General features: G+C 33.7%; 2 protein-coding genes across 4 annotated transcripts; both read left to right on the top strand.

Annotated features, from left to right (window-relative positions):
• Window positions 1-4,930: 4,930 nt before the first annotated feature.
• LOC125818483 (60S ribosomal protein L30) lies at window positions 4,931-7,510 on the top strand. Its single transcript, XM_049497971.1, has 5 exons — window positions 4,931-5,060; window positions 5,205-5,310; window positions 6,462-6,563; window positions 7,137-7,205; window positions 7,298-7,510. Exons 1-5 carry the CDS (start codon window positions 5,040-5,042, stop codon window positions 7,336-7,338), a joined length of 339 nt encoding a protein of 112 aa, XP_049353928.1. The 5' UTR covers window positions 4,931-5,039; the 3' UTR covers window positions 7,339-7,510.
• Window positions 7,511-9,131: 1,621 nt separating this feature from the next.
• On the top strand, window positions 9,132-18,583 carry LOC125818487 (uncharacterized). Of its 3 annotated transcripts, none has more exons than XM_049497975.1 (3): window positions 9,132-9,361; window positions 14,766-15,089; window positions 16,496-18,583. In XM_049497975.1, the coding sequence occupies exons 2-3, from the start codon at window positions 14,776-14,778 to the stop codon at window positions 18,276-18,278; spliced, it is 2,097 nt and encodes a 698-aa protein (XP_049353932.1). In that variant the 5' UTR covers window positions 9,132-9,361; window positions 14,766-14,775; the 3' UTR covers window positions 18,279-18,583. The 3 variants fall into 3 exon arrangements, with proteins under 3 accessions (XP_049353932.1, XP_049353933.1, XP_049353931.1); XM_049497976.1 differs by lacking the exon at window positions 9,132-9,361 and having other exon boundaries at window positions 14,535-15,089; window positions 16,496-17,269; window positions 17,621-18,583; XM_049497974.1 differs by lacking the exon at window positions 9,132-9,361 and having other exon boundaries at window positions 14,535-15,089.
• The last annotated feature ends 1,051 nt before the right edge of the window (window positions 18,584-19,634 follow it).

The following is a 19,634-nucleotide window of genomic DNA, read 5'->3' as shown; positions in this document are numbered from 1 at the left end:
AACAATTTTTAGCTACACCTAAATAAATAAGAACGAAAAATTGCGCATTTTGAACTCCGTTATACATTAATCGAACATTTATGAGAGTAACGTAATAGTCTTGAAAGTTGAGTATTTATGTAAAATTTAAAATAAATTTTACGATGAAACAATATTTACAATGTAATTATAATTCATCAATGATTTCACTTTTATTTGAATTGTTGGTTAATATGTATTATATGTAATATTTATTGCAATTTATGTTATTTAGAAATTTAGATTAAATGAAGAATTTGAAAAAAAAATGAAATTTTGTATCACATGAAGATTATAGAGTGATTCTTTGCAAAGAGAAGAAATGATTTATATTATGAAATAAGGAAATAAAAATGAAATAAAAATAATAATATAATATTGAGGGGAGAGAAAAAGATTCTTTTTAGAGAGTAAAATAGAGAATTGGGTTGGAGTTGGTTGTCTGAAAAAATAGAAAACTCTATATTTGGAGAGTAAAATAGAGGATAGGGTTGGAGATGGCCTTAATATGTGGCAATTTATTTACTTTTTTGGTTGGTAGAAGTGTGGCGACAAATATGAATATATAGAGCAAGAATGGATTATTTGTTCCTGACATGGCACACTCCTTAAGAAATGATAAATAATAAAGGTAATATAACTATTTTATTTTTGACTTAATTAAATTTAATGTTGAAAAATGTTTGTTAGATGATAAATACTGAACATGTATTGTTGGACAATTATTTTTATATTTAGTAGTTAGCAAGGGTAAAATAGACATAAAAATTAGATTACCTCTTGATTTGTTAAACTGAACATGTATTATTAGACATTATTTTTAGAAAAGACATAAAGACACAATCAAAGTTGTCCCGTATTTGCATAAAGACACCTTAACTTTCAAAGTGTCCTATCACCTCACAGAACTATTTAATATCGTTGTAAATGGACCATTTTGACCCATTCCCCCGTCTGGGTTGTTACCGCGCACATGAGGCGCGTCATTCCGTGTTTTCACTGCCATGGACCAATTTAAAAGTGTCACGTGTCATTTTCTTTCTTTATTATTAATTATATAATCAATTTATGTCATCTTCCCCAATTTTAAACCCAAAATAGTCCTAATTTTTTGATTTCATGGTTTTTTCCATAGCAAGATCAACCTGTAACAACGAAAAACTATAATATCCTAACAATATCTTAACAATGGCAACAATAGGAGGTCGATTCCAACACTTTTACAAGAAGATTTTAATAATCCCTAAAATCATAATAATCGAAAAAAGAGAAGATTTTTATCATATGATGTAGAGCCCTAACATGTTAGACCTTCAATCTCCAAGAATCTTCTCCAAGACACATAAACAACAAGATTATCAACAACAACACGATGAAAAAACTTTTCTATTTCTTTAGATTTTAGGGAAAGTTGAGAAATAAGAAAAGAAAAGAAGAAACGACTTTCTTCAAAGAACAGGGTCGGGTCGGGTCTTTTCTCATCATAGGGAGTGAGCAACACGCGCCACTAAATAGACGAGGGAATGGGTCAAAATGACCCATTTACAAAGATATTAAATAGTTCTGTGGGGTGATAGGACACTTTGAAAGTTAAGGTGTCTTTATGAAAATACGGGACAACTTTGACTGTTTCTTTGCTAAAGCACTGAGGTTTGTGTATAAACTTGTACTTGCACTCTTTTAACTGCTGGTATATCTGAAAGTTGATCTTGGTATCTTGGTTACTTCTTGTCACTTTGCATTGTCGTGTTGGTATCCTTTGAGACGTTAAAGACACTTGTGTAACTCTCCCACTTGTACGGATTGTTTGATCACTTGGCACTCTTGTTGGGACTTTGTCCTTCATGTGGCTGTGACTTTGTTACTATTGGCATGCCTCTTGATTCGGATCATTTGCCATCTTGACTCTGGATTTTTAGTCCGTCTTAAGAATGAAAGTTGTCCATTTTAAGTACGAACTAGAAAGCCATTTTTAATATGGTTCTTGGTCTCTTGATTATTGGGCTTTGACCCTTCTTGATACAGGGCGTCGTCCCTTCTTGATACTTGCTTGTGCTTGGTGTGACAACATGATGTATATATTGGGCGAGCCTTGTTGTTGAATCTCTTGGAAAATGGTGCTATGAGCGTTCTTGACATTTGGATCATTAAATATCGAACTTGATACTCTTTATATATTGTTTACTTGATTTATTTATTATGTTCAATTATGCTGCCCATGACTTGAGAAAGGTAACTTGGTGAATTTGAGGGCTCCGAACCTATAGTTTTTGCACCACTAAGTTATATGCTTAGCGATAGTTGTTTCTATTGTAGGGAATGTTCGAGAGAATGCATGAAGTTGGCCATTGAAGATGGAGATTTTGAGAGCCTTAAGGAATATCACATTTGCATATAGGCATCTATATTTTGTATAAACCTTGGGACTTGTACATGATCTATGTGTTGTATATTTACATGAATTTTTGAGGACTAAATTGATCAGGTCACCATGGGTTGTAATATAAGTATGTCTATATGTTTTGTTCTTTTGGGGTGTGTAAACACAAGTCTTGTAATATTCTTGTTATCTCATCCTTAAGTGTGAGGATAATATATGCATGAAAAACTCGTCAGTTATTTGCTTAAATTATTCTGGGAGGGGTTTTTCCGTCATAAGTTAAATTCCGCGCCATGTCAATTTTAACATCAAATAAATGTTTAAATGGGCAAGATGTATATCCTTAACTAAATTATTCGTGATGAACCTAATCCCTCTATTAGATTAAAATCATTATGCCCTTCGTTAATCTCTTTTAAATATCGCAAGTATTAAATTAGGTTTCTCATTAAGTGATAGTATCCCTCCGAAAGGGTCGCTACAATCATCATAGTTGAAATATATACAAAATATATTGTATTAGAATCTATTATGGGTATGTATAGATTTTACATATATTAATATATGTATACTCAATATACAATATGCATTATCTATACAGTTTTTACCTACTTTATAAACTAGATTATCATATGGTTTACACACGTAATTAAAATTGAGTCTTGATTTGAATTTCCTTTAACTCGAAAATGATTAAACTCAAACCTTTTAAAATAACAATAGGTCCACAATCCATTGTTCATTCAAAATCCTAATCTTTGCTAGAGGGGTGAAATTTAGTATTAAAGACACATGAATTTCTTTTGAAAGTTTTCAAGAGAGGTCAATCAAATCTTTAATTTATTGATGGTTATTTTGTTGAAAATTAAATTTTCTACAGATATTTTTTTAATGTGAAATTTTATTGTCCTAAAATTTTTATTGTGAAATTTGAAATTCTAAAATTAACTTTTAAAGAAAAGGCCAAAAAGTAGTTTGCAACTTTACATATGCGAGTAATGCACTAGCTAATTAAGAAATATTACGTTTCGTACCATAATTTTGGACCTCGAATACGTGTATTTTCCTAATTAAGGGGTATAAATGAAAGTAATTAATTAAGGAGTGTGTCTAATTAAGGAATATAATTGAAATTCATTGATTAAGGAGAAAAGATATTTTGTCAAATACATATACACACTTAATCACATATACTGATAAAAAATTAGATACATACAATCTTAACTGAATAATGTGCCAGATACGTCAATAATATACCGGATATATGCGTAAATCTCTAATAATGCATAAAGCTTCAATACATGTGTATATTTAATCAGTAACATTGATAAAAAAAAAATAGATTCATATAATCTTAACTCAATAATGTGTTTGATAAAACAATAATTTCAACCTGATCCAAGAAGTCCTTTTCTCATCATCTTCCTTATTAAGATATATCACAATTACTGCATAAACTATCCTTCCATTTCCAACAAATTACATACTATCTTTCTCTTTTGTTCACCAAAGTTGTTGCATTTTTTAACTCAGATTTGAGCGGCTAAAAATATCGAAATTGCAGTGATAATTTTGATACTATTTTTTGAGCAACAATAAATAAATATACTTCTTGTTTGGAGAATCACCGACCATGAAAGAAAACTCCAAATTAATGGATATTACCTTAACTTTTGTAAATTCGAAGATAAAACAAATTGAAATCTATCACAAATACATGACTTTAAATAATGATTAAATAGACACAAACCTCAATTTGTTGTGTTGTTATTTCTGATTTCAATTTTAAGGGTTAAATGGTGTAAATCAGGATGAAGAGAAAGAAGGAAGAGAGAAAATGGTAGTAGAAAACGTGGGATGAAAATTAATGAAAGAGAGATAATTAACATGAAAGCTTGAATTGGGGATGATTTAATTATGCATATAATTAATTTAAACTAATTATTAGGAATATGTATATCTAAATATATCTTCCTTGGTAATATATACGAAATAGTTTTTCTACGCCATTTCAACCAAATCTCCTTGAGATTGGGTAAATTGAACTTCAAAGAACTAAAAATGAAAAAATATATATAATCAAAGCCTTTTAAATTACAATTTGGCCAAAATGTGTTTCTCTTGCAAAATCTTAATCTTATTCTTCAAACTTCACCAATAGTTTTTTTTTACAAACTTAACAAAAAAGCAGTCTTACTAAGCTTTCGCTATGCGTGAAATTTTAAAAAAATTAACCCATAAAGATTTATTATACGTAATCTTGCCCATTTTTACAATAATCTTTTTTTTTATCCTTATGAATTAGAAAAAATCACTTTTAAGTGTTTATTATCTTATTATAAAATTTGAAAATTCAGAATAATAATTAAACTTTAAAAATAAAGTCGAAAAATGGCTAGTAAACGCTATTTCAATCAAATATTCTCTAATAGAAATTGGGCTTTTCCCAATTCCAAAGACTAATAAAAAGTGGGCCTTTGTTTTGACCCAAATAATAAGCCCATAATCCTTTTCTTCTTGCACAAAAACCCTAATTTTGCTCTTCAAATTTCACTCTGTAGTGCTCTGTACTTCCAAAAAAAAATAAAAAAAAAATTCACACTTCACCGCTCGTCGACGCATTTGCAGAAGCAGAGCCACCATGGTTGCCGCCAAGAAAACTGTAAAAAGATTCTCTATTTATCTCTATATTTTTGTTGGTTCATAATGAAAACAAGAAAATGCAGTTTTTTTTTTTTTTGAGTTTTGGGTTTTGGGGTGTTGATTTGTGGTTGTATTGATTTGAATAGATCTTTTTTGAATGCAGAAGAAGACCCATGAGAGCATTAACAATAGGCTTGCTCTAGTTATGAAGAGCGGCAAGTACACCCTGGGTTATAAGACTGTTCTTAAGACTCTTAGAAACTCCAAAGGTTAGTTTCAGGTCAGCTCAAATTGTATTCTGTGCTTTTATTGGAATTAATTTTGTGGGTTGTTCTTTTTATTGTATTTCATTGCTTGTTTAGTTCGGTATCTGGTAAATATAAGTTAAAAAATTGATCTTTAGCATATTATTGTGGATAGTTGTTGATGGTCTAATATGGTTTTTGTTTTTAAGGAGAATCGAAAACAAAAAACTGTATTTTCATATAATATCGTGATTGAATTATATGTAATGATCAATAAATTAAGTTGAATTATATATCTAGAGTCTAGACATATCAAAGCTATAGCAAAATCCAAGCCTTGCACCTGGAAAATATATGTTATGCTTGGTTGCAGTAGTGATAAAAGCTGATCTTGGGCAGATTTTCTGCATAGTTTTAGATGGGGAAACATGGGTTTTGTTTGTAATATTTTGTTGTTAGTTGTTTTTGTTTCATTTCATTATATGTCAAGTTCTGTAGCTGGTAAATATATGTTAATGTTTGATTAATGTAGTATTCGAAGCTGATTATTAACGGATCATTATGCATAGTTGTTGATGGTCATCCAAGGTTTATGCTTGCATTTCATTGTATGTCAAGCTATGAGGCTAGTAAATGTTTGATTAAAGTAGTGTCGAAAGCTGATCTTTATCAGATTATATTCATAGTTGTAGATATCTAATACGGGTTTTGTTTGTATTTCATTGTATTTCAAGCTATGCAGCTGGTTAATATATGTTAATGTTTGGTTAAAGCAGTGTTAATCTTTAGCAGATTATTATACATAGTTCTAGTCAATGATCTTTAGTAGATTATTGTGCATTGTCTTAGGTGGTTAAATATAAGGTTTGTTTGACAATAAAATAGGTTTAGATGCCATGTATTTCAATTTCTTTCTGGTGGTAGTTCAAAACTTTCTTTGGCTGTAAGAAGGTACGAGGTTAATGGTTAATGATAAAATGTAATTTTGTGTCCATGGCCATGTTGATTGAATAATGAGAATTATGGTGTTAGTATATATCTGTAAAAGACTCATGTTTTCGGTATTGTAAAAGATTGGATCTCGATTATGGATTTGTTCTTTATTCTTTACGAAGGAGTTGTGTTGACTTATGATGTAACATGGGTTTCTAAATTTTTCTTTTCCCAAATTACAGGAAAGCTTATTATCATTGCCAACAACTGCCCTCCTCTCAGGAAGTCTGAGATTGAGTATTATGCTATGTTGGCCAAGGTTGGAGTCCACCACTACAACGGAAGTAAGTGAATATCTTTGTGTGTGTAGACAGTTAGTTAGATGTTTGAACTTCTTTTTGGCGCTTTTGAAATGTTTTTATATTTTGTTTGCTGTTTTGACTCCGTGTGAGTGAAAATATATATCTTCCTTTCGTTTTGTTAGGACGTGAATTATGTTTGTAGAAGTATTGAAGTTCCTTCTGATGACTGCTTGGTTAAAAAAACAAATGCCTCGTAAAGTCATTGATTATATTTGATTTTTAGGAAGCTTAGTTCCTAAGTTTTAGTGATAGTTGGATCAACTGTATGGAACTATTAACAAAGCCGTGAATCTTTTGGTATCTATTGTGTGAAGAATTAGTTGACAACTGCCCTAGGTCTTTTGTTCAGTAGTAAGGACACGTCAAATAATCTGTGTGTTAAGGGCACGTCAAAGGTTCGAACTCTATATACAAACTCCTTTACTGGTTGCTCATGTATTTTCTACCCACGGTTTATCTGTATACCTCTTATTCAATGTATGTGATGATCTTTGGATTGGTAGTATCATACAAGTCTCTGAAACTATATGCTAACATATGTATTTCTTGTTCCAGACAATGTAGACTTGGGGACGGCTTGTGGTAAATACTACAGGGTCTGTTGCCTCAGCATCATCGATCCAGGTGAGTTTCTTGTCCGACTCGATCTACTGTTGGTTGAATATACTTAAAAATATTTTCCTGATTTTAATGTTTTTTTTTTTCCAACTCTTCAGGTGATTCTGACATCATTAAGAGCATTCCTGGTGATCAGTGAGGCTTGCAATTCTGAATCTTGGAATATTGTCCATTTTGTTTTTTTTTTCTATGAAAAGGATAGCTAGTGTAGATGATAATTCTACTTTATTTGTGATGACTGTCAAGATAATTTTGATGGTATTGGAATTATTTTTTCTGTCTTGAGCTAGTAATTTTACTATTTATGAACAGTGATTTGTTGTGCCAAATTATACACTTCTAAATTCTGAATTTTTGTAAGTTGAACATGCATCAAGTTTAAATCTCTCTCAAAAGCACTTGCATAACCTCTAAATTTGGCTGGTCAAATCTTTGTTGGTGTTGAGTTTGCAAAATTGTTTTTGTTGGCCAAGGGTCTCTCAGAAACAATCTCTCTATCTCGGAGAGGTTGTTGTAAAGCCTATGTCCACTTTACCATCTCTGGACAAAATTATGCGGGATTTTATTGGATATGTATCTGTCTATCTCGGAGAAATTGTTGTAAAGCCTATGTCCACTTTACCATCTCCGAACAAAATTATGTGAGATTTTATTGAATATGTTGTTATTGTATTCAAAATTGTTTTTTGTTGCATAGTATAATTTTTTTATAAAGAAGTTAAGTTTCATACCCTTTTGCTTTACTTAGTTCCAAAGTGTATAATTAATAGGTCCTTTTTATATTTAAGATTCTAGCTATTCACAAATGATTCTCCTATTATACTAGCATTGAAAGAAGTCATGCCTCCTAATAAGTTAATTGAGGGATTGATGTTTTTCCATATTTAGTATAAGCATTTTATATTCATAATATTGATTTGATTAATTTAAATTTACACCGATTTAGATGTGTGTTGATCCGTCAGCCTTAGATTAATATTTTTTATATTTTCATGAAAATTAAGACTTTTCAATTTGAATATTGGATATACATAAAATTTAGGTGACCAAATTTGAATTTCAAGAATATTGACACTTGAATGTATAAAATTTATAAATTACTAAATTATTCTAATATTAATATCAAGAAATATTCTTTAAAAATTACATGATGTTTGACGATATATAACGTGGTGACTTATGATAGTGATTGTTGCTTGTTGTGCTAATGGTGATGATTGTAAATGATGGTTAGTAGTAATGACAACTAATTATAGTGAATGCCAATATTTGAGATTGTGGTTAATAATGCTAGTTGTGGGTGGGAATCAATGACAATAGTCGATAATGATGGAAATAGATATGATCCCTAATAAACGTGTTGATTCATTAACCTGACTAATTTAACTTCACGCCAATTCACTGGTTGATTAATTATGTTCCGTGTTGATTCATTAACTTGACTAATTTGGCTTCACGCCAATTCAACTAACTTTCGGTGAGTCGGTGAAGAAGATCCCAAAAAAAATTCTACTTGATATTTTCGATATTATATACCAATCTATGAAAAAGGTTTTGAATCCTCTTACTATAAGACATTTTCAAGACCTTTCAAAAGTTTTTAATATGAATTTTACTTGTCAATAAGAAGAATATCAAAGAGTATTAGTTAATTAATTTAGATTTATATTAATCCATTGAATCGATTGATTTAAATTCACAATATATTTCCACAAATATCTCTATTTGGGGAGATCTTTAAATTTTTACCTCCATTTCGATTCATGACTTATTCAATTTTAGATCAATTTATCAATTCAATTAATTTAAATTTATATAACATATAATCCATTGTCATAAAAAGAGTTCTCAAAATATTCGTATTTTCATTCCTAAAACTCAAACCCGAAACTCGAAATAGTATCAAAGTGTTATTTTTGGTGAAACACTCTATTATTACCTTCTTCCTTCGAACCTCATTGTCTTCACCTCAATTTAACTCTCCTCCACTCTGCTAAAAAACTTCAAAATCAATGGCAAAAAGTCAGAAAATCTCTATTCGAAGCCAAAATCAAACCCAAATGTGCAATTCACAGTCGGAGAAACCAAAATGGAAGATGAAATTATCTTCCAAACAAGCCAAAATTAATCCTATTTCGTACAGAAAAATATCAGCTATGAAGGTTACTGCTATGTTTTCTTTGATCTTTTTATGTTTTCAGAATTTGGGTATTAACTAGAAATTTGGGTCATACTGTAATTTTTATTATTTTGGGTGTTTCAGATTGTTCCTTTTTTTGTATGTCATTCTTGAACTCTGATGAATTGAGGTTTCAAAATTTCTATGCTAGTGATTTTTTATATGTTTTATAGTCGAGGGTCCGTACCCCACTTGTAGAATTACACTCGTTATATTGTTGTTATTGTTGTAAAGTTAAGTAACAAACACTAGAAGTTCTAATTACTAGAGAGAAAAAGATAGAAACTTTATTGGTTGAATAATACTAATGTGACATATGTATGCTATATTATCAGATATGAATGTTATTCCTATGTTTTCTTTATATCTTAACATTGGAATTTTGATATGTATCTCTGTGGTTGGAGAATTTTATCGGAAACAGCCTCTCTACCTCCCAAGGTTGGGATAAGGTTTACGTACACTCTATCTTCCAGAGACCTCACTAATGGGATTAGACTGGCTATGTTGTTGAGAATTTTGGGTAATGCTAGTATATTTTTTGGGGAGTTGCAGACTGTTCCCCATTTTGATGTTTCAGTTTCTGTAACTCTGATGGTTTTCAGTTTCAACAGACTGTAGAAGCTGTAATTACAAGAGTGACAATCTAGTGTGACATCTCTATGCTGTATATTTATCGTTTTTTTTTTCTTTTTTTCTTTTTTGGGATTCTTAGTATGTGTTTGGACATCTTAGTTAAAGTTGAAAAAGAGGATTTTTTGAAGTTGAAAAATGGCGTCGAGAGGTTGAAGATGTGTTTAGACATGCATTTCACTTGAAAAGAGTTGCGAGTGGGGAAAAAATTTCACTTGAAAAACTAATTAAAAGATCATATTGATTTTTTTTGTCTCTGAAGCTTAGCATTTCGATTTGTTCTCACTGTTTGAATATTTGAGTATTAACTAGAATTTGGGCCATGCTGATGCCGTAGTTTCTTGGGAGTTACAGAAAATACACATCTTGGTAATTCAGTTCTAGAGCTCTGATGAATTGGGATTTTGCTATGCTAGTGAAAAGAATACCCAGCAGACACTGGAAGTTCAATCCAGTTGAAAGAGGCAACTCTATGCTGGCATACATTTTACTCAATAGGATTAGTGATGTAAGGCATAAACTCGCTTGCTTGTACTTCTCTTTTGAGTTTCGCTTTTATTATATTAAAATAAAGACAACTAGCCCTAGGCAACCTGCCTAGTAGATTTGCTTTAAAAAAAGAGAAAAAAAGAAGGATTCTTAATCATAGTATTTCAATATAACTCCTAGTTTAGGAGGTTTACAGGTTTCTCCTTACGGAAGCGGATGTGCAACAATCATGGCTTGAGTTATCGGATGTTGGGATCCACAAATGGATGAACTCCCTTGTTTTCGTAGCCTATGTATCCTCTACTAAGATGCAAAGCATTTGTCTCTTTTCAAACCTAAGCTGTTATATTATGGTGGAAAAACCTCTCTTTCCAATACACACAATAGTGTATTTATATGTTTTTTTTTTTTTGAGAATGGTAAAGTTGTAAACAATAGTGTATTTATATGTTATAAGTAGGATTTGGGAGGAGAACAAGTTAATGGACTCAACAACTACAACAACATACCTAGTGTAATCCCACCAGTCGGGTCTGGGGAGGGTGGTGTGTACGCAAGCTTCACCCCTAACTTGTGAAGGCAGATAAATTGACATAAAAAATTCAAAGCAGGTTCAAACATAAAATACAGTAGTGAAAAAGGCATGTTGAAAATAATAAATAAAAGAACATTGACAACAATATATAGTATGTCAATCAAAGCAAAATGAAATAATAAGTGGTGTTAAAACCGTAGAGATAATAGAAAATAGTAGTAGCACAACTGGTAGGAGAAACTAGACAACGCTCGACTGCCAACTAACTTTCTACCCAATTTCCGATCTTCATACCCTTCTATTTAGGGTCATGTCCTCGGTAAGCTGCATGAGTGTCATGTCATGTCTTATCACCTCTTCCTAATACCTCTATGGCGTACCTCTACCTCTTCTCGAACCCCCCAATATCCAACCTCTCACACCTTCTCACTGGGCATCAGGGCATTTTTTCTTCACATACCCGAATCATCTCATTTTCGCTTTCCTCATATTGTCTACCACGTAGGCCGCTTCCACCTTGTCCCGGATATCTTCGTTCCTAATCATATCTCTCCTAGAATGCCCTCACATCTATCTCAACATCCTCATTTCCGCGACTCTCATCTTCGGGATGCATGAGTTCTTGACCGGAACATAGCTAGTCTAATCACCACTCAATAAAACATTACCTTTAAGTCTTGACAACACATTCTCACACAAGACACCCGATGCGAGCTTCCTCTTCATCCACCCAGTTCCAATGCGATGTGTAGCATGATTGTCAATCTCTCCATATTCCTAAATTATTGATCCAAGATTCTTGAAACTTCTTCTCTTGAAGATGACAACCTAATGGACTAATGGGAAATTAGCACCCCTTATGGTGGACCCGACCCCACTTAGTGGGATTTTACTCGGTATGTTGTTGTTGTTGTTGTAAGCTTTCTCCAATAAATCTATGCATCTGGACCTACTTTCAGTCTTCAGTGAGTGAAGGTTTGATACTGCAGTTAATCCAGTCAGAAGCTAAATTAGAGTATAGAATGAGGCTAAAGAAGTTTGACATACTTACTTCATCAAAAAAAAGAGAAGTTTGACATACTAACTTTGTTATAATGCCTTTCTGCCAAGTGTGCTAGAATTTTCAGAGTCCCGATACATGTACTGAAAAGGGTAAAACCAAGAAAAAGAGAACATAACTTCTATCTGCATTCCTGATTTCTATTGAGGAATTAATTACTCATTATATGATGACTGTTTGTTCAAAGTGGCTAGGATTTTTTCCCTTATCATTTTTGTTGGACTTTATTCTCAAACTTGTAAGCTTTTGGTATTTCAAGATGTATCTGAGTAGTAGAACTGTTATGAGTTGAACAATCTTAGGATGATATTTACTTAATATTATTGAGATTTTTCCTCCTAACTTACCACTTTCAAGAAAGTAAAGCTTTTGAGATACAATACACGCATTATGCCCGGAACCCTGACTTCAAAGCTTGGTGTGGATATTTTCTGTTACCATGGAGTACCATTTGACTAGTGAATCATGAATTGGTTCATCCACATGAACACAATGCACTAGCAATTTTTCATGTCAAATGAAGCCATTTAAACATTTGGCCCCCTTTCCCCAACAAACGAAGAAAAAGGAGACAAATGGAATAATGGGGATAAGTAGTGGAATAGTGGAGATAAGATTATGAGAATACTAAAATGATTCTTTTCTTATGACTTAGTTCCATAAAAAATTAGAAGTAATAGCATATATTTTACAAACATATGGCTATTGGGAGATTGTATTAAGTGTTTATTTAGTTGTAATATAAAGGGTCAGATTATGATTCCTGCCTTAGGATGATTTTCTGCAAATCGAAGCCTGTAGAAGGAAAATTTGGGAAATGAACCCTTCTTAGATGTACCCCAAGAGTTTTATGTTTTACCCAACTTAATAATGCTGCCATCTCATTTATTTGGTGATGAGAGGGAAACACTTATCTTGGAACTTCTACTACTAAAACTCAAATGAAAGATAATTGAAGAACATATTCGTCTTTTGGTTTCTCTTATAACATGAGCTATTCTAACTGAGGTAAGTCATTCTAACTGCTATGGACTTGTATGTCAGCCCTAGACTATTCTGGACCTCTAAATTTATTATTTGCACACTTTTTATTTCGGAGGTTAAGATTGCTGGGAAACTAGTAGAATTTCTTGGCATTTGATCATATTCAAGTTTGTCATCTGTGATTTATTTAAAATTGAAAAAGGATTTATAATTTGCTAGCTTCTACTTGGTGCATTATGTGGTGTCCATTTGATAACTGCTCATCTTTGATGTTTCTACAACATTGTTCTTCCACAAGAAACTTTGTGGAAGTTATTCACCTTTTCGATTTTTTTCAAATTACTTGAAAATATTTGTCTCTCCGGTGAACCAAATCTTTAAGTATTTTAGTTGTTAAAAACGGGAACTTTGTTATGCCAAAGATAGTAAGATTCTGTAGATTGATGCTTTTGTTGATTGTGGTGTGGAGCATTTCATTCGAATTTTATGTCAAAACATTTCAAAATTGAATCTTTTGGTACACCATTTGTGTAACTGGATGCCTTTGTTTTACTTTATGAGGTGCAAGGCAAAAGTCTGATTTAGGATTTTAAGTTAGTGGGTGCAAAGTACCTCGAACTGCTCCTTTGTGCCAATGGGTGCAAAAGTATTATAAATACATATCTTCTAATGTTTTTAGCTGTATAGTATGAGCGATAGTAGCGAATGTGCATATGACATTGTTGCATCCTCTATGTGCTAGTCTATAGATCTGTTTCAGATATCCTCTTGATTCGTCTCTAGCAAATATAGAAAGATATGCTTCATTGCTGTAGTTATAGACTTGTAGTTCAGCTTAAGCGCAATTTTCATTCGTTGGGTCTTATAATATTTTTTTGATACGGAATGCAGCATCTTTTAATGTAATCTTCTTTTTAATAACAAAAGTTAAAAATAAGGGGACAAGATCTCTTTATTATATACTTTTTGGACCCGATATAGAAGGGACTTGTAGATCCTATTCCTAATACAGAAATATCTGGTCAAATTCTTACTAGTTTGCTCATCTTGAATATCCCTTGTCGTATTTTTTTTTACCTTCCTAGAGCTAGTTCATTAATCAGACATTTACTGTTTGCTTGCTTTAAATGGTTAACGATTTTAAAAACAAATATGAAGTGATTAATAAAGGAACAACAGGCACTAGATTAATTTTTCTCCACAAAGTAATTTTTTGCTGTATTAATCTTGCTTAGTTAGCCAGTGACCGTTTCAAAATCTTATATATCTGTGAACTTTGGTTGCTTTCCTCCATGTTGATGTGCACCTTAACATCTAGATCAAAAAATCGTTGCGGTCATTCTGTTTGAGTGTGCCACCTGCCTGTTACCCTTAACAGTCGCTCACTACTGTAGTTAAAATCAACAACAACAACATACCTAGTAAAATCACATAGAGTGGGGTCTGGGGATGTTAGAGTGTATGCAGTTACCCCTACCTCTTGGAGGTAGACTGTAGTTAAATTAATAGCTGATTAATGAAGTGGGAGTGTTGTGCCATTTCTGTTAACCAAGTGTCAAGGGCAACAAAAAATTATATATAGATGCACCAAATATTTATGCTGGTCTTTGTCATATATGGAAGTTATCCAATTTGGGAGAACTCTTCAGAAACTATCCCTTTCGTGTCAAACCTTTCATTGTGTAGATCTAACAAAATGAGCCTCAACCGAACATGCAATAGCTCCTTCTGGACCAAGGAGGAAGACAAAGCATTTGAGAATGCTTTGGCTGTATTTTCTGGAGATAATGATAAATTTCTGAAGATCGCTGCTGCTGTTCCTGGGAAATCTCTTCAAGAAATTATAGATCATTATAATGTATTAGTTGAAGATATTAATGACATAGAGTCTGGCAAAGTTCCGCTACCTAAATATGAGAGAATGCAAAGTTCTTCTAGCTGCAGACGTAGATCATTGGGAGCAGGGGTAGAACGACGAAAAGGGCTTCCTTGGACTGCAGAGGAACACAGGTGAGGCTTTCCTGTATATTTTGTAATTACCATGTTAGTTTGGTTCGAAACATCTGACTAAATTGATGACTAATTGATCTCTTCAATCATTAGTTTCTTGATAGTTGAAAAAGTTTTATTGTTTACAGTAAGGATTTAAAAGTAGCTTCTTTAAGAATTTCTGTGCAACAAAATGCTTCTTTTTCCTGTGATTTTTTAGATTGACAGCAAGTCTGTTTATTTGGACCAAAAAATTGACAGAAGCTGTCTTATTCTTTAGCGTAACTAAAATCATTTCTATTTTTATATTATGTTTAAATGTAGAGTAGATTCTTAGTTGATCTGGTGTGAAATTTTTGAATTAGAATATGCCACTCAGAAAGTTTGCAGAAATTTGGTGTCTGAAAATATGAAAGAAAACCCCTCTGCTTTGTTAGTAATTTCTTCAATTCTCTTTGAGTTGCTTGTTCTCAAGAAAAATTAAATACAGTGCTTTTTTTTTTTCTATATAAGTTTGTCTTTTTCATAGAAGAGTGGAGTACAGCTTGATATCAGTTTTGTAACGTAAGTCACTGCGTCATCGGTATAATTGTTATTCGTAAACAGCTGAATGACTATTATATATGGACAAGGTACTGTAGACATCAGACTTGTAAAGGCTTCAATCTAACTCGTGCTGGAAACACTTGTGAATTATTGTTGACGAACAGTGATGTGAACAATATAGGTATATCACCACCAAGCTTAGTTCATTTTTTAACTAAAGACCTCTAGTTTCCTCTTTAGCACCTTATGAATTTTGAATACCATGTGTAGGCCGAAGAGGCGGTTAATTAGATGCTGGCAATAAATGATTGGGTCAAATAGACTAGAGCAAATTTGTGTACTGGAAAAACTTTCCAGCTTACGATACTTATATTTATCTTTCCTTTTCTTGGTATGGTTTTTCATATCCTTCAAGATGTAGGGTTTGTTGTTCTTCTATTCCATTTTTCTCAAGATAAGAGAAATATATCCTTCTACAATTTGAGTAGGATTGAATAGCAATGGACTATTGCAACAACGAATGATGTGGTGAGTGAGGAGATGATTCTATAGACATTTCTTCTTGATAAGTGGGATGATCCTATAAACACCAAAGTAGCACCTTACTAGTATATTGTATTGTTTTGGCTGGGTGCAGGCTGTCAGTAGTGATAAAAGACTGCTGAAATAATACTGAACTTGGTAATTCGAACTTAATTAGATGTGGTCATTGCATACAGATGGAAGAAAAAATGTCTATATAATTATAACGACTGTGATTAGAATTTCAAAGATGCATAAAATTGTTCTGTTTGAGAGAATGCATTAGTTTCAAGCAGATATTGTCTTGAATGGATTAAATTCCCAAGCTAGCAACTTCTTAATCTTCTTTCTTTTCTTAGGTCATTTCTCCAGGGATTGGCAAAACACGGAAAGGGTGATTGGCGGGGTATATCAAGGAACTTTGTGTTTTCTAGAACACCAACACAGGTGGCAAGCCATGCCCAGAAGTACTACAGTCGATTAAATGACAATAACGCAAAGAGGAGAAAAAGCATTCATGATGTCACTAGTGTGGGTGCTGCTAATATTACTGAACCTTCACAAGGACAAAAATCTGACGAGTTGACAGGACCTTGTGGAGGACAATCTCAGTGGCCAATTGCCGACTATGTGACTGAAGCTTTCGACACAGGGATGCTATCTTTACCAGGGTCAGTTACAAACTGCACGACTGATGCTATTGAAGGACCATCAGCTGTTAACCCCGAGAAATTCCCACTTGTTGCTGCTCTTGGTAGTGAGTTGAATAGTTCATTTCCCGGTGTGGATGAGTTCCTGCAAAGTGTAGAAGACCTAATCATTGTACCGGCAGAAGGCACCTCTGGAGTATGCCATGGGGTTGACACTAGGACATCTCCATCACTTAGCGTGCAACCATCAGTTACTGGTGGCACCGGAATGTACACTCATCCAGTTTCATTTCCTGACGTGCATGAGTTCCTGCAAGAGGTAGAAGACCTAATCACTGTACCGGCAGAGGGCACCTCTGGAGCATGCCATGGGATTGACACTAGGACATCTCCATCACTTAGCTTGCAATCATCAGTTGCTGGTGGCACCAGAATGTACACTCATTCGGTCACTGTACCGGCAGAGGGCACCTCTGGAGTGAGGTGTGGAATTGACACTAGAACATCTCCATCACTTAGCTTGCAACCATCAGTTGCTGGTGGCACCAGAATGTACCCTCATCCAGTCAATGTACTGGCAGAGGGCACCTCTGGAGCGAGCCATGGGGTTGACACTAGGACATCTCCTTCACTTAGCTTGCAACCATCAGTTGCTGGTGGCTCTAGAATATACCCTCATCCAGTCAATGTACCGGCAGAGGGCATCTCTGGAGTGAGCCATGGGGTTGACACTAGGACATCTCCATCACTTAGCTTGCAACCATCAGTTGGTGGTGGCACGGGAATGTACACACATCCAGTCACTGTACGGGTAGAGGGCACCTCTGGAGCGAGGCGTGGGGTTGACACTAGGACATCTCCATCACTTAGCTTGCAACCATCAGTTGTTGGTGGCATCGGAATGTACACTCATCCAATCATTGTACCGGCAGAGGGCACCTCTGGAACGAGGCGTGGGGTTGACACTAGGACATCTCCATCACTAAGCTTTCAACCATCAGTTGGTGGTGGCACCGGAATGTACACTCATCCAGTCACTGTACTGGCAGAGGGCACCTCTGGAGTAAGGTGTGGGGTTGGCACTAGGACATCTCCATCACTTGGCTTGCAACCATCAGTTGCTGGTGGTACCAGAATGTACACTCATGCAGTCAATAATGTTGGGTATGATCTGGAAGAGCTAATGACTAAGCAGTTGGTTGGAGCTAGTCAAGAAGGTCCTAGCATTAACACTGCAAGTTTGCCATCACCAATTGCTGATCATATTGGACTCCATGGTTGTACAACTTCTAGCAGTGTCGCTAAGAATGGTTTTGTGAGTACCATGGAAGCTCCTGGGGGAGGTTTTTCTGTTGATTCCATGCAGACACCATCAATTCCTGGCCATATTGGAGGTGGAACTTATCCCTGTTGGGAACCTAGCAGCAAGGACGACAGTATCTTTGATCTGGAAGACCTATACACAGATCACATGTTTGGTTTTCGCAAATAAGAATCTGTCATTTATAGTGGTAAATCATAACGTGTCCATGGTTTCACTAGAACAATCACTGCTTTGTTACGGATGAGCCAATGCAGCTGGGGCCTATTACTTCACAAACTCTCATGCCATTACGCGTTCCTTGCCCTGCTTGTTCATTTGCAGCATCTTCTATTGCCCCTTTCTATCTTCATGTCCTTCTAGAGATGTCTCTCTTTGCATATCCAGTACTGGTTCTATTTGTGTATGTAGTGTATGGAATAACAAACTTTACAGTAGCTTATGTACATAGAACTACTCCCCATCCCCCCTACCCCTACCCCCACCCCCATTTCCCTTTCTGTCATATGGTGTACAAGCATGTCTTTAAACTCTTTGTTCATAAATAAAATGGCATGCTTTAGTAGTTTTGAATTTTATTTTCTGCCTACTTTGAAAATTTTCTTAGTTTGTGTAGCTTCCCTTCCCTATTTTTTGTCTTATCCAAGTTAATAAGTGAGTGAGACTAAACAGGATTGTGGTGAATAACAAAAACCAATTCGAATATCTAGGATTAGACGTTTATGGGAATGATATGATAGATGAGTTTTTTTCCGATTTGCTTTTTGATTATTCTGATCAATCTATTTCAATTTGTTTAGTTGGATACAATCCCTGTACTTTAAAATCAAACACTTGTTAATTATTGTAGGAGTTTTTATAAATATATAGGTTTTTGGTGTTTGATGTTGTGATACAAAGATAAACCATAATGAATTATTTGATTTTTAGATACAAGAATCATATTTTTAATTAAATAGTTTTTGAGGGGCATTCAAAATAATTCACTCTAATATATAGTTAAATTATTGTCTTAATTTAATCAAATATCGTCATATAAAATGAGAGATGGGAGATTTATAAAAGTTATCGACATTTAGAGAGGAAATATCAAATAATTAACAATGTCAGATAAGATTTTTGAAAAAATAATTAGCAATAACTCTTATCTCTGAGTTCTTTTATGAAGTGTCAACTAAGTACTAATAAATAAGTGAGTATTTAGGACTTTCATACAAGATTAACTTTCTTGACTTCAATAGTGTTAGCCTGTTAGGTACCTAATTATTGTTAATTACTTTTCTTTGGTCCTCCATAATAGTCATAGGGTTTACACATACTCTATTTTCTTCAAACTTCACTTAATGAAATTTCATGGTATGCTATTTGATTATATAAAAAGCGAATTTCGCTTGTGCAAGCTTTGCTCATGTTAACAATCTCAAATCTTGTTTAAAAATATGAGTCACGATAAATTAACAACTAACACAAAATTAATCAATTTATGATGAATCCTTACCAGTTACCACACATATATCATAAGATTTG

The sequence above is a fragment of the Solanum verrucosum genome, unplaced genomic scaffold, assembly GCF_900185275.1.
Source record: "Solanum verrucosum unplaced genomic scaffold, falcon-dt-bn FXZP01000462.1, whole genome shotgun sequence".
Lineage (NCBI taxonomy): Eukaryota > Viridiplantae > Streptophyta > Magnoliopsida > Solanales > Solanaceae > Solanum > Solanum verrucosum.
Note: the sequence above shows the minus strand (reverse complement) of the source record. Positions and strands in the feature narration are given on the sequence as shown.

Excerpts from the sequence above, each read along its gene's own strand:
- LOC125818483 (XM_049497971.1), top strand. The coding sequence starts at position 5,040 with ATGGTTGCCGCCAAGAAAACT. Across the intron at positions 5,311-6,461 it reads GACTCTTAGAAACTCCAAAG|GAAAGCTTATTATCATTGCC; the intron begins GTTAGTTTCAGG and ends CCCAAATTACAG. Across the intron at positions 6,564-7,136 it reads AGTCCACCACTACAACGGAA|ACAATGTAGACTTGGGGACG; the intron begins GTAAGTGAATAT and ends TTCTTGTTCCAG.
- LOC125818487 (XM_049497974.1), top strand. The coding sequence starts at position 14,662 with ATGCACCAAATATTTATGCTGGTCTTTGTCATATATGGAAGTTATCCA. Across the intron at positions 15,090-16,495 it reads TGGACTGCAGAGGAACACAG|GTCATTTCTCCAGGGATTGG; the intron begins GTGAGGCTTTCC and ends TTCTTTTCTTAG.